The sequence below is a fragment of the Antechinus flavipes genome, chromosome 3 (assembly GCF_016432865.1).
Source record: "Antechinus flavipes isolate AdamAnt ecotype Samford, QLD, Australia chromosome 3, AdamAnt_v2, whole genome shotgun sequence".
NCBI classification, from domain to species: domain Eukaryota; kingdom Metazoa; phylum Chordata; class Mammalia; order Dasyuromorphia; family Dasyuridae; genus Antechinus; species Antechinus flavipes.
Window position 1 is genome coordinate 460,780,948 of NC_067400.1, and position 18,006 is coordinate 460,798,953.

Here is an 18,006-nt window from a genome sequence, read left to right on the forward strand (position 1 = left end):
CAACTCGAAGCTCTAAAAGTCTTGAAGAGAGCTAAAAAAAAACTGTAGTCTCCAACTCTGCCCAGCTTCTCACACAGGGCAGGGAATTCATTTCCACCAGTAAGGAGAAAGTCCCACACCAATGGGCTTTGCGATGAGGGTTACATTTGGAAATATTTCCTTAAACTGAGTCCAGTCCTTCCCTCTTCATTGCTCCTCTTTCTGCCCTCCTGAGACAAACAGAACAAACCTAATTCTTCTTTCACTGTGGAATTTTCTTCTGCTTGTTCTTACTCACATGCCCACATATCTAGGGCATGAAAAGAAATTAGATTGATGAGTAACAGCACCTTGTACCAAGTAGGTACATAATAAATATTAACATGGCATAATGAATAGAGAGCTGGTCTCAGACCCTGAAAGACCAAAATTCAAATACCACTTCTAGCGTTGTGATTCTGGGCAAGTCACTTGAATTCTGAGTATTCTAAGCAAATCTCTAAGACCACAAATTGCAGAGATGGTGCCAAACTATATTGATAAAGGGAACTTCCTATATAAATGAAATCACAGATCCCCATTCTCTATGTCTTAAATGAGTTAAATTAACTAACCTAAGTAAAACTTGGAGGAGACTAGGCCCTGTCAGAAAAAAATAAGTTCAGAGGTAACTGAAGGGGATTTCATTGCTTATTGTTAGTGGTCAAGAGGGGCATATCTGTCTCTAATAATTTGAAAAGTACTAGAAAGATTAATGGGCACTTTATCAAATGTCATTGTTCCTAGGTTTGGATATTTTGTAATTTTTTAAATAATTTCCATTCCACAAAATTCCTGGAATTAAATAACAATGACTTGATTAGCTTAAAAATTGTCAAGTTAAAATTATATTATAATAGAAAATATGATATTCTATTCAATAAACTCTTAGCAAGAAAGTACCTGCCAAGTATGGTAAACTGCTAAGAAATGACAATGACATGGGCCCTGACTTCACACTACTGCTGTATTTTCCTAGGTTGCAAATGTACCTGATATCAGTTACTGTCATTGTAACATAGGTAAGAGAAAACTTTGCTGATTGTAATGCTTTCTAACAATTTTCATAAGTTATTTTCATTGTCACAGAGAAATAGAAATTAAGTAGCTCTTATTTTTGTGACAACCTTTTTCTCTAACCCAACTGTTCCTTTTGTATTGATGGCAGTTACGAGTCAATCAGGAAGAACTCTCAGAGAATTCCAGCAGTACTCAAGGTGAAGAGCAAGATTCAGATGCTGGGAAGCACCGCCAGAAACATTCAGAAAATAAAGACCAGATGAGGACCAATGTTATACAAGAGATCATGAACACTGAACGAGTCTACATTAAACATCTCAAAGACATCTGTGAGGTAGACTAGTAGGCCCCATTAAATCTTTCAGACTCAGTTTTACCTAAGGTGATTAGACCAAGTGTTGCCATAAGATTTCTTGTTTTGAGAGGTTGTCTCTTTTATTGGAGACATCCCTTTTTAAAGTACACTATTCATCGACTTATCTTAGAACTGGACTCCTAAAATTATTCCTAGTGTTATGGGATCATGGCATTTTAAAGCTAAATGGAACCTTAGATATCTGCTACTCCAAACCTTTATTTTACAGAGAAGTTTTAAATCCCGAGATGAAGTGGCTTGTTTGTCAGCTGAGATGATCAAGTTGGCCCATCCTCAATCTGACTTACCTGCTACATGGAATGTTACTTAGCTGGTATTTGACCTGTTGATCAGTAACTATTTTTCTTTATAAATGATTGGCACATGATTTTACTTTACACAAAGTATTTGGAACAAAGAATTTGCTTTAATTATGGGTTTGGGAGTGAGAAATGTGTATTGCAGAGAAAAAAACAAGGTATCATATATAACATATAGTTATTGTGAAAAAGTGGCAGTGTGAGGTCTGAAACCCAAGCCCTCTTGATTCCAAATTAAACCCAAGCCTCCTTCTTCTTGAGTGAATGGATTTCACAATAGTCAGTATTCTTTTTTTAAAAAAAATAGTAAATGCTTTCTTAAAAATTAAATAATTTGATTTCAAATTTCAAATGTTTGCTAAGATCCAGTTTGATGCCATCCATTGATGAATCTATTCATTTCACTTATAGATGAGATTCTAAATCATTAGATTATCTCCAAGTAAATAGATATCAACAAGAAAATCGAATTAACTAGGAAATAATATACTATAGCAATATTTATTGCAGCACTGAATAATGAACCTTTCTTTACAGCCCTGATATATTGCCCTATTCCATATAATCCACTCAGTTATCATTTTTTTCAACCAGTGGACAGATTTTTCATTTTTTTGGAAATCTGGTACACTTAAAATTGAGTCCATGCAATCAAAATAACTGGACTATATAATGGGCCTGAATCTGATCATTTCTGCTACCTTATCTACTGATGTAGACCACCACATTTTTAACCTTGCAGTTTTCTGCAAAGTTAAATCCATGAAAGATGGCTGTGATGATCAAGTTGGCCCATTTACAGTCTGATTTAGCTGTTGCATAGAATGATACTTAGCTTATATTTGACATGCTGATGAGAACAGCTTTTCTTTATGAATAATTGGCACATGGTCAAAGAACTTACTTTAATTATGTGTTTGGGAAGGGAAAATGTGTATTGCAGAGAAAAACAAGGCCTTATAAAGTATGGCAGTCAATAATAATGCATAAAGTAATACAGTAATACAACTTAGAGATAAATATTGAATATATGAGAAACAATGTTGCCTATGGAGGATTAAGAATTGAACCAGATGCCAAGAAAACTTGGATTCTAATGTTGCCCCTCACAAATATAGACCATATGACACTTAGGCTATCAGTGTTCCACGTCTGATTCTTAAAGATCTATATTTGTGCTAAAAACACAAATGATGTTTATAAATTATAAATTTAGTGATGGAATAGTTGGACAACATCAACACTTAGTCTTTTCATTCTTTTTGGCTGTCATGAGTACTAATATTGAACTGGCCCTTCAGAAAAGGAAGACAGTCTATATTCTAACAAATTTTGTACAAGTATTATTTAATAGAATTAGACATAGAAGACTGATAAGCTGAACAGTTCAGAGGAAAATAACTATAGAAATTGTGAGTTCCCTCTCTGGAAATCAAGCAAATTGCTTTAGGGATTTGACATGAAACTTTTATGCTCGTCCTTAAATTATTTTCTTTGCCTTTTTTTTTTTTTTTTTTTTTTTGCATTTCTGTAATTACTTGTGACAATTTTTAAGAGCTCCCTACTTGAGGACGTGATATTATAATAGAAACCTTGAAAAGAGATCCTGGCTTCCCTTGAGACTTGAAGGGTTGGTATATTCAAAAGAGTTACTTAAATGGAAGTACTTTTGAAATTAATCAAAGATACATTATTTTCCCTCAGGGCTATATTCGGCAGTGTCGCAAACATACAGGAATGTTCACTGTTGCACAACTGGGTACCATTTTTGGAAACATTGAAGAGATTTACAAATTCCAAAGGAAATTCTTGAAAGATCTTGAGAAGCAATACAATAAAGAAGAACCTCATTTGAGTGAAATAGGATCCTGCTTTCTTCAACATGTATGTAGTTATTTACCTAATTAAAATAAGATTAGTAATTTTCCAAAAGTTTGACTCTACCAAGAAGAGTCTTTTTTCATTTATGAAGGTGATTATATTTTCATGGAAAATAACTATAATTTAAAAAAATACAATGATTAGCTTGTACAGGGTACAATTATAGGAAGTACTTTTTAAAAATCTAACAAAATACTCTGAATTCATTAAAAATAAATAAATAAAAACTTTTCCACCTTGGTGGATTCAGAAATCATAGAGTCACATTTGGAATAATTTCTGTTAAATATAACTATATAGTCATTATCTTTGGGTATTTTCTCCAAGAAGCATATTTAATCATAAATAATTACATTTTTGGCATTGGGGTTTCTCCCTTCTGTCTCATTTCAGAAAACATCTAAAATCTTAGAGTTCTAGCTTGCTCCTAATTTATGGGTGCATGATTCTTATGCTTACAGTATTATATCTCTACATGAATTATAAATTCTATTTCTTAAAACTGTTTTTAATGTACTTAAGTAATTAATTATCTGGCCCAGACTTTTGATGGACAATAATCTGTCCTCCCTAACTAAAGATTAATGCGATAATTTCTCTCCACCCCCATTCAAAAGATTGTACCTTGTTAATATATAGTCATTAATTGCTATTTGAATTTTTATTTGTGTGACCTTAGGTGAGCCTCTTAATGTTTTTGGACTTCAATTTGCTCATTTGAAATAAGAGACACTGAATTAGAATGGTAATATCAAACTCAAATAATAACAAATCCCTACCAGCAACATATTGACTTAAAAAGTGACAAATTAACATTACCTACGTTGTATTGTATTTTTATTTATTTTGTTAAACATTTCTCAATTACATTTCAATCTTTTTCTGACTTTGGGCCATTCTAAATCAGACAACTTTCACAGTACCATGCAACCCCAAATCTATGCTACATGGAGTAGTTAATAGTGTAGAAAAATGAATTCAACTCCTGCCCCAAACAATAACTAATCATGTGACCCTGGGCAAATCACTTAATCTTTAGGCCTCAGTTTGTTCATCAGTAAGATGATAAGGTTGTACTGGATGACTTCTAAGGCCTATTCCAACTTTAAACCAGTTAATTCATTTATCCTCCAATTGATTGTAAATTAGTTAATCAATAGTTAATCATCTTGAGAATCTCTATGTGTTATATGCTGTGGTAGATACTGTGAAAGAGAATGGTCCTTATTCTTAAGACTGCAAATCTCAGTGTCTATATAAATGAAAAGATCCCTTAGAATATAAAATTATAATATAATTATATACATACAATATATTATAATAATATAACAATGTCAAACAATTGATATAAGATAATAAGTACTTTAATTAAAGAGAGAAGAGCTCACTTCTGGCTGGAGTGGTCATAAAGTTTTTGCAGAGGTAGGTCTTGTTATTTAGGCATTTCAGTGTTGTCTGACTCTTTGTGACCCTATTTGGGATTTTCTTGATAAAGATATAGGAATTGTTTGATATTCAGTATGTCCAGATAGGTGGGGAGATTTCCCCAAGATTATATAATTAACAAATTAGACAGCCAAGTCTTTTGATTAAATCTACTATAGGTTTTGTGTGTGTGTTTTCAATTTTTTTCAATATTTTGTTTGTTTGTTTGTTTGTTTTTTCAATAGAGATGTTACCTCAATGTTTTGAGATGAGACTTAAGAACAAATGGATTTGAGCAGCTGGAGTGAATGAAGCTGAGGAAGGAATAGTCAGGGTGAGGTGAATAGTATAATTAGAGGCAAACAAGTGAAAGAGAAAACATACTACATATAGCAAATCAAGAGACTAGTTTGAATGGAGCAAAGTTCATGTATTGGAGTAGTGGAAGATAACACTGGAAAGCAGCCTGGGGCAAAATTAGGGAGACCTTCAAAGACAGATTAAGGAGATTAGATTTTATCTGGTAGATGATTGAAAGTTGTGTAATATAGGGTAGGGTAGTGATCTATCAATAGCAGTATTTTAGGAAAATTAATCTGATAATAGTGTACATGATAAAATGATGTAGAGAGACATTTCAGATAGAGTGACCATTTAGGAGGCAATTCCAAGAGTCTAGGCATGAGGAGATAAGGTCCTCAACTAGAATGATTTTAAAGAAATAAACAGGAATAGAAGCAAAAGATTTCAAAGGAAGGATCAAGTTTTGACTATCAGAGATGAGGAACTCAGAGATGACCCCAAAGTTTAAAAGTAACTTTCTAGAAGAACAGTAATACCATTAGCAAAGTTCAGGAAGCCAAGAGAGAAATCAATTTTTAAGGGAAAAATAAAGTATTTATTTTCAAATATGCTAAGTTTTATGTATTGGGATTACATTCAGATCACCATATCCACTTGAGTTTTGGAGAGTTGTCAGAACTGAAGACATGGGAATTATCAGTATAAAGGCTTATAGCATCTTAGTGTTTGGAGTTGAAAGGAACCAACCTATTAATGAGAAGTAAATGTAAATGAGAAGTTGGCTTGTCCCCAGCTCACACATGTAGCAAATAGAAGAGCTGTGGTTTGTTGTCCATTTGTTTCAGTTGTGTCCCCATTTTCATGACCCCATTTGGGGTTTTCTGTGCAAAGATACTGGGCTGATTTGCCATTTCCTTCTCCAGCTCATTTTAGAGATGAAGAAACTGAGTTAAACAGGGTTAAATGATCCACCTAGGGTCACACAACTAATAAGTGTCCCAAAAATGGGCCTTCCTACTCAACACTTTATCCACTGTGTCATCTGATTTAAAGGATTAATTACACCCATTAAAGTCATCAATGGAGTCACCTTATTCCTTATCTATTCGACCTAGTACCCCAACTTTGTAATTCAATTCTGCCATTTGTTTGCAGCAAGAAGGCTTTGCCATCTATTCTGAGTACTGTAACAACCATCCTGGAGCCTGCCTGGAGCTTTCTAACCTGATGAAGCAGGGCAAGTATAGACATTTCTTTGAAGCCTGCCGCCTGCTTCAGCAAATGATTGATATAGCCATCGATGGTTTTCTCCTTACTCCTGTTCAGAAGATTTGTAAATACCCTCTGCAGCTAGCTGAGTTGCTGAAGTACACCACTCCAGAGCACAGGTGAGCAAATATGGAAAACTAGAGAACTACTTCAGGATTAATCATTTATTGGTCACTTATTAGAGGCAGCAAGGAGTTTGAGTTGTTAGAATGTTGGACCTGAAATCTAGAAAAAAAAACCTGGCTTCAAATTCAGCCTCAGATACTGAGTTGTGTGATTCTAGGCAAGTCACTTAGATCACAATAGTATCTGCTTTTCAGCATTGTTAGGAGGATAAAAAAAAGGGCTTTGCAAACCTTAAAAAGCACTATATAAATATTAGCTATTATTGTTTAACTATTTTAAGTACTTTTAGATTTTATTGGTTTGTCATGTCATTTTTCAGTCATATCTGACACTTTATGAGCCCATTTAGAGTTTCTTTGGCAAAGATACTGGAATGGTTCACCATTTCCTTCTCCAGCTCATTTTACAGATGAAGAAAATAAAGCAAACTGGTTGAAGTGACTTGTCCAGAATCACACAGATAGTATCAGAGACTTGATTTCAATTTAGAAGAGGAGTCTTCCTGAATCCAGGTCTGATACTATCCAGTGTGCCAATTGGCTACCTCCAGAGTTTTTTGGATTTCTATCCCAATCCAAGATTAACAAAAAACGTTCATATTTGAAGATCACTATTATTTATAGGAAATATGTAGAACATAAAGAAAAGAACTTAAATTGCAAGAAGTACTTTGAAAGTCCTTGTAGTTAGAGTTGTGAAACATTGTGAGGGCTAAGAAAGAAGATATGATTCCCCATTCCAGGAGATATGAAAAGATAAAGTAAAATAAATCAGCATTCTGTGGTTGTAGTCTCCTTCATTTCTTGGCCCCTGTTCCTCATCCCCTGACTATAACAATCCATTCCTAGATTAATTCTCAAAGGTTTTAAATTTTCATTTATTGTTAATAAATATTATTGCCAACAATATTAAGAAACAAATAAACCAAATACAAATTAACTCTCCAATTAAAACTTTTAACATTTAAAGCAGTATTTTTATTTATTTATTTATTTGTTTGTTTGTTTTTGCTGAGGCACCTGGGGTCAAGTGACTTCCTTAGAGTCACACAGCTAGGAAGAGTTAAGTATCTAAGGCCATATTTGAACTCAGGTCCTCCTGACTTCAGGCCTGGTATTCTATCCACTGCACCATCTAGCTGCCCCCAACAATATTAAAAAAAAAAGATTATCAAAACAAAAACAAAAATAATACTTTTGTTCTGTGTCCATTCCTAATAAATAGTGTTTGTACTTTTTTGAGCACTCATCTTTTTTTGGTAATTTCTATTGGTGTATTTTGGTTTTCCATTACTAACATTTACAGATTATTCTTATTTTTTTGTGAGGTCTCTTGAAATAACGTAAAAAAAGTTAAGTAAAATGAATAATACAATAACCTCATCTGAAAGGACATGCAATATTTCACATCTGAGTATCCCTTCTCACCTCTATTTTTTTAAATGAAGAGAAATCTATTTTCTTTTCCTCCTACCCCTACTTCATTGAGAAAAAAAGAAAAGAAAAAAAAGTTCTTGTAACAAATATACATAGTCAATATTTTTTACTTATAAAAGATCTATTGATCTTTTTTTCTTTAAAAATATAATTATAAATTATATGATTCTGGTTCTGCTGATCATATATTACTTTTAAGTTTTCTCATATTTCCTTGTATTATTTATATTCTTCATTTTATAGTCCCATAATACTCCATTATAATACCCTATAATTTATTTGACCACCAATTGTCACAGTTTTTCCTCTTAAAAGTTATACATACTGGGGCAGCTAGTTGGTGCAGTGGATAGAGTACCAGCCCGAAGTCAAGAGAACCTGAGTTCAAATCTGACCTCAGACACTTAACACTTCCTAGCTATGTGACTCTAGGCAAGTCACTTAACCTCAATCACTTCAGACAGAAAAAAAAAAGTTATGAACATTTTTATATAGATAGGTATTTTTTTCTTCTTAAAGAGATGTGCTGAAGATATAAATTATTATTTTACATTATAATAATTTCTCTGCATTTTCTGCCTCCCATCTCCCCACTCAATGATCAATTTGGCAACCAGATATACACATTCAACACCCATCATCCTATTCTCTCTCCCATTCTCTTTCTCCCCTTCTCCTGCCCCATCTCATGGGAGGAGAGCATTTTACTTTCTATCATTAGAAAATATAATTGTATTTATATTATATTTCAGTTCATTGCATTTAATGTAACTTCAGCTGGGTAATTTTCATCCACATTATTTAACTATTATGTATGTTATTCTCCTAATTCACCTTTCTTTATATCAGTTCAGATAAGTCTTTCCAATTTCACTTGTTCATATTCTTTGTTTCTTGTAATACAATAATATTTGATTATATTTATATATCAAAATTCACTCAGCCAATCTTAAATCCCCTTTGTTTCCAATAGTTTTTTTAACTACAAAAATGTTGTTGTCAGTATTTTTATGTTCTTGAGTACATGCTCAATAGTGGGAGTATTAGGCCAAAGAGAAAAATCACTTTTCTTCAGAACTCCAAATACATTTTTTTCCAATGGTTGTGCCAGTTCATAATTCTATCAAGAGGGTATCTTCCCCCTAACACCCTTCAAATGATATTTTTAGGATACAGTCCCAGCAAAAGGATTATTGGGTCAGAGGGTATGAGTATGACTCATTGTTTATTGCCAGATTACTCTGCAAAAGATTTTTATTAGCCTGTAGTATCTAAACAAATATCTAATAGTCTATTTTCCCACAGTCCCACCAATCTTTACAATATCTTACTATGTTTGTTTATACCAATGTTAACTTCAATAAATCTTACTTATAAATATTGAGCTATTATGAAGGTATAAACTATTTTGTAGGTAAGTAATTAAGCTATAAGGAGTAGATACAGAGTCTAAGAGAGAATTTCTTTCTGAGATTTAGATACCTTTATCTGAGTCTTTCCTCCCTAGTTCAAGATGATTATGACCATCTTCCTGAAAAGTAACTTTCTAGAACTAGTCTGCTTTGATTCACATAATGTAGTCTTCCTGGTTGTCTAGAGTTTTCTGGACTTGCTGATTCTCAATTTATTCTCACTCCAGGCTATGGAGTGATAGCTCCATACTGATTGAGCTTTCCAGACTGTTTAAGAAGTTCATATTTTCTGATGCTCAGTTTCTACTGAACTAAACAAATTCTTTCTCTCTCTCTCTCTCAAAAATTTATTTTTTTATTTCTGGCTCCCCCTTAAGTCCTTGGAGTTTTCATTGTCCTTTTGGAGCTAAAAATATATATCTTGTTAATTAATAACAGCAAACCCTTTTGATGTTTTACCCTTTAAAACAGAAATCACAGACATAAAAAAACACACAAAATATAAAAAAGATGTCACACTAGTAGGAACCTGAATTGGAGGATAGTTCACCACATTGGGACGAGTGTTGCTTTCCCTTCAAGTAATAATAATGGGTTAATTTTATTGAATCATATAAAAGTTCTCCCTCGATTCTCCTAGCAAGCCAAGCACACATTTGTGAGATCACAGAGAGCACAGAGATCACAATTTTTACTGGGAGGAAAGGAGTAATCAAATGCTTATCTTTGATCTCCCAATCCTTATGCTTTAGCCAACAAATATAACTAGGCATTGATAGTGTAACCTCTATGGCTGTGGTAAGAAGAGTGGGAAGGAAAGGATTGTATCTATAGGATGCTTACTCACAAAAGCATAATAGCTCTAGTTCTGAAGGACTATCTCCAGCAAAATAATCAAATTAACTATTCTCAGTGGATAGCTTTGCCAGATACAAAAGAAGGGACTGACTCTTTTATCTTCTCTTTTACCATATTCTCCTTCTTGAAATTAAATTTGAGTTGCAGGAGAGCAGTAATCAAGTGAGAGTTTATGTAAAAATGGCTTAAAGAACATAGAATAAGGGAAGGAGTTTGCTAATATATAGCAAGAGAAAGAGTTCTATCAATACTTTAAAAAAATTAATTTAATTGATTTTCACTGAACAACAACAACAAAAAGTCGGGTTTTTCTCCCTCTTACCTCTTTCCCTCCAATGGGGTAAAAAAATAAAAAACAAAACTATTGTGGCAAAGATTCAGACTAAAAACAAAACAAATTCCTCTATTGGCTCTGTTTAAAAATTTATATCTTTGGGATTCCGTCACTGATATTCTAGAATCAAAATTGATCATTGAAGCTTTCAAAATTGTTTGATTTTAAAATCTTGTCATGTAAATTGTTCATTTATTTTTTTCCTTATGGAAAAAGATAATTCATTGGAAAAATAACAAATTATCAAATGAATAATACATTTGAGGAGTTTATAGAAAAGTTCCTGTTTATCCAAATTTTCATTATTGAAACTTCTTCAGAATGGCAAAGTAAAAGGAAATTACAGAAAAAAATGCCTAGAAAGACACATTAAATTGATATTCTGGGATATTCACTCCAAAAATGATTATTATGGAAGATATTCTGGGATATCTATTACCAAAAGTGAACAAAGGGAGAGAGGGAGGGAGGAAGAAGGAAGGAAGGAAGGGAGAAAAGAAGGAAGGAAGGAAGGAAAAAAGGAAGGAAGGAAGGAAAGCATTTTAAATTCTTGCTTCTGAATCATTTAGTATTATATAATATTGTCTAAATTTTAAAATCCTATTTGGAAAGAAAAAAATGAAGTTTCCTCTTCTAGAGAGGTTTCTACTATCATCCATGACCAAATAACAGATTAGGAAGTTTATCTGTCAGTATTATGAAAATAAAAAATTGAAATATGATACTTTTCTGATCTTAGAGACGAGACATAAATCTTCTACATTTTTCCTTCACTACTTTACTATATTGTATACCTATTGTAGGTATAGGAAAAAAACCAAAACTTCTTTTTGGTCATTGCTGTGATAATTTCTGTATCTTCCTTTTGTCTTTTTTGTTTTTAATTTCTTGCTTCTCTGGTCTTGGTCTCTAAGTTTGTTTATGTATTTGTGCTGATTTCACTCAAAAACCAGTTATCTTGACTGCAGTGCCTTTTGTGTGGGAAATTGCTTGGGATTTCCCAAGAGCTGTTCTGTTTATTGTGTTTGTAAATAGACAATAGAATTGGCTATCTAGCTCCCCCTCTCCCTCTCCCATCCAACTTCCCCAGGGCTTTTAGTCCCTAAAAGGAGGCTAGAAGCTGTATTTGTACAATCTGAAAATATTAGAAAACATTTGAAAATATGAACCATCCCAATGCATTGCACAGCCAGGATATGGACTAGAATTCCATTGTCCATTTTTCCCAAACCTGTGCTGTTCATAAAGTGAAATGAGAAATGATACTAACTTTCATGTATGTAGTGTTTTAAATAATACAAAATGTTTTTTTCCTCACAGGTCTGTGAGAGGTTATAGAAGTGTTGTTATCCCCATATTGCAGATAAGAAAACTGAGTTATTCAGATAGCAAATAAAAGGATTAGGACTGAAGCTCATATCTTTTGATTCCCACATTATTGCCTTTTCTACGCCACCATTCTGTCAAGAAAAGCTGGAAACTGGTTGGGGAGAAGCCAGTTAAGTTTCATTTGACCAGAATGCACAGGAGACATTGTAAATTAAGGCTTGTAGATAGAGTCAAATGAACATTTGCATGTCTGTGCCAAATTGCAGAAAGCAATCTCATTCTTGTTCATCAGTTTATCAGTTACTTGCTGATGCTGAGTGTTGGGTTTTTGCCCCTAAAGAATTGAAGATTTTGAAAGTATTTTGCATAATAGAACAGAATTGAAGAACAAAAAAAAAAAAAAACAGATTTTCTTTCTTGAGGAGAAAAATGCATGCTTGTGAAAAAGCTTATTACTGGGTATAATTCACTTTCATTCATGTGGCTTTCTGGCTAATAAATGAATACATTCTGTGGGTGAGGATTTTGAATTACAGTCTCTCAATCAGCTCAGTTAATGTCTGCAGACTATAGTCTATTCAGGATTGACCACAAAACAAAACAAAACAGAAAATTCCAGTAACTGTTTACTTGCCATTTGGTCCAAAGTCTTGCTGTGACTAAGCTTTGGTAACTTAGGTGATTATCTTAGCAGCTGTTGTTTTTTTTTCTTGACATAATATTGTTATTAAAATCCACCTCCCTTTTTTCAGTGATTACAACAATATAAAGGCAGCATATGAGACCATGAAGAATGTAGCATGCTTAATCAATGAGCGTAAACGCAAGTTGGAAAGTATAGACAAGATAGCACGCTGGCAAGTGTCCATTGTGGGCTGGGAGGTAAGTGCTAACCCTGCTTCTACCATTTGCCCATGTCCTCTTCCTCAGTCTATTTTTCTGGTGACATACTTTATATTGTGATTTATTGTTAATTTTTGATCTTTTATGATATAAATATTTAATAGCCTTTTATTGAGTTGTAAAAGTTGGTTGCTTTATTTGCATTAACTTTGTGCCTCTGCTCATCTTAATCATTTATTCAATGAAAACCAGTCTAAACTTGCAGACAGAACTTTGGAAATGCAGAAATGCTGCTTGAGGGCAGATCAATTTGATCCCCCCGAATTGTTTTTAGACTAAACATGTTTTGTCTGGCTTGGGAATTCTGTGGCTTAGATGGGCAAGAATGAGTTCTTGATTGGCCTTTCATTCCAGTAATGGAAATGGGCTTTTCCAACCTAGCTAACAGAGTGTAGGGGTCATTGATAGTTTAGTCTTTTACCTAAAGGAGGTTCTATTACTAGTACCTCTCTCAGGCACTCATCATGTGGGTTTCATTTCTTCCTTTTTCTCCATTTTCTCTAAATCAAATTGGTTTCCAGGTTACCTTCAGAGCATCACTTGCATTCAGGTCACACAGCCATCACTCTATTTCAGGACTTTCATTGACTCGCCTGGGTTAATAGTTTCCTGAGTAGTATCCCCCTGCTTCCAGGCTTTGCCCCACACGACTTCATCTTGCATATATCTGCCAGTTTCTTTCCATTACTTCAGTGGATCTCGGATCTCATCATTGTGGGTATGCCCTCCATTATAGACTGCAACTTCTCTGTCCCTGGCTAGTTTTTGCATCTCCCAGCCATGTTCTTCTGTAATTGCCACTGGCAGTCTTCCCAACACATTAGGATCTTTCTCTAGATCTTTGGATTATAAGAATGTCGTAGTGAACATTCTTATTATCTCACTAACCCATTTCCCTCCAGTCATACATTGCTTTAGTAACATCCTTTATATCCCTTCTCCTGTGTAACTTGCTTATAAATAAACTATTTAGGCCTACCACCTGCTTTCCATTATCCTTCAGCTTTAACCCCTTGGAAATTATGATCTACCATTACTTATAGCCATAAAGCATTACCAGAAAAATAATGTAGTTTAAAAGATGGATTTTTTTTGGCAAAGAAGTGCTCGCCAGAATAGTCTTCCTAATGCACCCTTCTAGCCATATCACTCCTTTGTACAATAACTTTCTGCTCCTTATATGTACCAGATGTAATCCAAATTCTACAACGTTAGAAGTCATATTTTTAATAATGTTGTTCCAACCTCTCTTTCTAGTCTTGTCTCTCCCTAGTCATTCTATTCCCTTCCCAAAATAGATTTCTCACTGTCCCCTAAATATACCATGTTTTCCCCTATTTATTCATGTTGCCTGAAATGCCATCATCACATATTGCTCTACCTACCTGTCCTTTATGCCTCTCTTGAATAATGCTACCTTTTTCATAAAGGCTTTTTCTGTATTCCCCATCCCTAATGGTTGTGATTTCTCCTTCCTTTGTAACCCCTACAATATTTTGCACTGTAGTTATTTGTATGTTCATATTGTACTCCTAACTATATTGTAAACTCTTAGATAGCAAAAATTCTGTCCTATTTGTATTCATTGTAATGCTGGAGAAACTGAGGCAAGATAGAGATTAAAGAGTATTTAATAATTTATTTAAAAGTGAGAAATTTACTGGGACCAAATGGATCCATGTTTTGGTCCCAGGGCTGAATGAGACTGTCATCTCCAAGAATCCAGCAAACAATCAGAGTTCTCAATAACGAATATACATGTGACTCAGACTCAGGGGGGTAGACTGAGGCAGGGGCAGAGTCAAGGTGCTGAGAGTGGGAATGGGACTCTGACAAGGTGGGATGAGTCACCGGAGAGGGGATGACATAATGGGGGAGGCACCCCGGACATGGGGAGAGGCATCTTGATAAGATGGTATCTAATATTCTGATAGCTTGGGATGGAGAGAGGCATTCTGATATTCTAAAATATAATATATTTTATCCTTATCAAATATTCTGATTAAGAGGATTGAGCAGAACAATTATAAATTGAGGCAGAACAATTAGGGAAATTGAGTCAGAATAATTAGGGAAATGGAGTCAGGATAATAAAAGAGAACTGTGGCATAACATCATGACATCAAGAATAGTGACTTAAATGTATGAGCAATATAATGAGTATTTATTGAATTCGTAGAATAGTCTTTCTAATGCAACCTGGTGCATAGAAACTTCAAATTATTCAAATTTTAAAATATTAAATTGGAAGGGACTTTAGTAATTCTCTGCATGACAACTCCTTCCCTCAAAGTCACCATCATTATACAAATAAAGAATCTGAGAAAAATTCAGAATTGCAAAATTTCAGATTTGGATGGATCTCAATAACAACAACCATTAAAATCACATTTTTTCATAGAACTTGAAGTTTACCAAACAATTTTATCACATCAAATCTGTGAGGTAGATATTCCTATTTTACAGATGGAGTAATTTGGGTTCAAAGAAGTTAGATGAATTGTTCAGAATTGTATACTTAATTGTTTTAGTTGAAGTTTGATTTTCTCTCCTGACAGTGTATTTCCATTGTACCATTATTCATCATGTTAAACTCTGTATCTATCACATAAGTATACTCTACAACAGAACTATCAAACACACATAGGCCAAAATGCAACACACAACACTTCCACATGGGTCCTGAATGAGATTATAATATAATTAGAAGATATTTAACAAAGTTAATAAAAATACAATAAAACAATGACATTATTAATATGTGTTTTTCTAAATTTATATGTGACGTGGAGAAATCCTCACATACCATTTAATGGCTCCTGTTCCATTTGGTTTTGACATCACTTTTCCAAAATATCCCCAGCCAGATTTTAAACTCTAGATGAAGGGCCCCACTATCTAATAAATCAATTTTTTAATTTCTTTTTTTTTAGAAAGTTGAGTATTCTTTATGATGAGCTGAAATAATTTTTCATTCATTAGTTTTAGTTGAAATCAACTTAAATATTTATTAAGCACCTATTATATAGCTATGCTAAGTACTAGGGAAAATCTTGTAGGACACCTCTGAGTCAGGATGCAGTAGTAGATTTGGGATTGAAGTATAACAAGGCACTCTTAGAATGTCTAACATATAGCAAAAGGAAAATAAATTAACAGGCAAGGAAAGGACATTCTCTAAAAATACAGGGTTGATTCAAGAAGCACAATTTCCCTAGCTATGCATTTGCCATAGGGGCAGATCAGTGACTAGAGAAAAGCTCCTGGACCATCTCATACTTCATACTGGCTTTTGTACTCAGGCCACCAAGAAGCCACTTCAGTGATTCAAGCCTTAGTCTTCTAGACCAATTAAATCTCTAGGATGCTTTCAGTAACTTTTAAGGAACAATCAGTCTTGGCTTTAAGAAAAACTAGCTCAGGTTACTCATCTACTCTAATAGCAGGCTTGCAAAGACAAAAAACTGACAGCCTGAACTTTCAAGGTATTCATACTCTGCTAAGGGAAACAATATGTACACAGATCTCCATAAATATAAAATAACTGAGAAGGAGAAAAAGATCTCTAGCCATGGTAGTAGTAGGGGGTGAGGAGAGAATCAGAAAAGGCTTCAGAAAAGAAGCAGCACCTAAGTAGACCTTTGACAGAAGATGAGGATTCTGAGGGGTAGAGCTGAGGAGACATGAGGGACAGGCAGTACAGATATGTCATATAGTCTGGAGAATAGCCTGGGTAAGCTGAAATTGTGCAAGGAAATTTTTCTTAAAAAAGGTAAAATGATGCTAGAAGAGTAATTTGCAAGCACATTGTAGAAGACCTGAAATATCAGGCAGAGGAATTTCTACTTTATTTCAGGACTACCCCAACTTTCCTACTGAGATGATACATCTTAACATAATACACATATATACCTTAAAACACCACATAAATGATAACTATTGTCATCATCATTTATTATTGTTATAGGCAGATAGATGGTAGAGCTAAATCAGGAGTCAGGAAGATCTGAATTAAAATCTTGCCATTGACATTTACTAGCTAGATGACTCACATTCAGAGTCTATTTGCCTTAGTTTCTTCACCTGTAATATGGGAATAATAATAGCGCCTACATTCTAGCATTGTTATGGACTTAGCCCAATGGCTAGCACATTGTAATCACTATGTAAATGTTAGTAATTAATATTATTATTATTATTATTTCCTTCCCAAATCATAAGGTCACAGCTACAATGCTAGACTGCATTTTCCAAATGCATTTTCCAAACCCCTTAATTTTACAGTGAAGAAACTGAAGTTCGGAAAATAAAAAGACTTGCCTAAAGTTAATCAGAACCAAGTGTAAAACCCAAGTCATTTCACACCAGATACTTTGACTCTTTCCACTGCACCATGTTGCCTCACAAATAAATGCACATTACGAAAATTCGAAGAGAAGCACATTTTATGTAAAGGTCCTTCCTCAACTACATGAAGTAAATATTTCACAAAACTGAATTATAATGAAATCCAAATATCTGAAATATCATGTTTTTGTATTTTCTAAACTGTGCTAGAAATTTGATCACCTGGAGATAAATTCATCTGGCCACAGCATCTTATGAAAACCAGAGTATATCCTACCCTGAGGGTGGGAGAATACATAACACTGATGAAATCTTTTGACTTTGACACTGAGTGATACATTGTTAGCTCTTGCTTTTAGATTCAATATCAACTTTTATTATGGTCTTCAGTTTCTAAGACTGAGAGCTTTTTTAAAAAATTCAGTTTTATGAACTTATGTTTAAGCGAGGCAGATGACCTTGCCCAGCCTCCCTCACTTAAGTCCAATTCACTTGCATGTCATGGCATCACCTTCTTGATGTCATGGCCCTTTTCAAGAATGAAGGACAAACCATAACAACCTTATGTTTACCTGGCTTAGAAAAATCTAGGTTTTCTTTCTTTTAAAAAAATATTGATATCTTTTGTTTTTACATTCCTTAGTTTCTCTCCATATCCTTCTCTCTCCTC

The 18,006-nt window shown here is 34.0% G+C and overlaps 1 protein-coding gene across 1 annotated transcript in view; it reads left to right on the top strand.

Annotated features, from left to right (window-relative positions):
- The window catches only part of SPATA13 (spermatogenesis associated 13), a 144,763-nt gene that overhangs the window by 115,308 nt on the left and 11,449 nt on the right, over positions 1-18,006 (top strand). The window contains exons 7-10 of the mRNA XM_051986569.1: positions 1,187-1,372; positions 3,418-3,597; positions 6,478-6,710; positions 12,839-12,968. Of these exons, the coding sequence (XP_051842529.1) occupies positions 1,187-1,372; positions 3,418-3,597; positions 6,478-6,710; positions 12,839-12,968 (729 nt within the window). The remainder of the gene's footprint in view (positions 1-1,186; positions 1,373-3,417; positions 3,598-6,477; positions 6,711-12,838; positions 12,969-18,006) is intronic.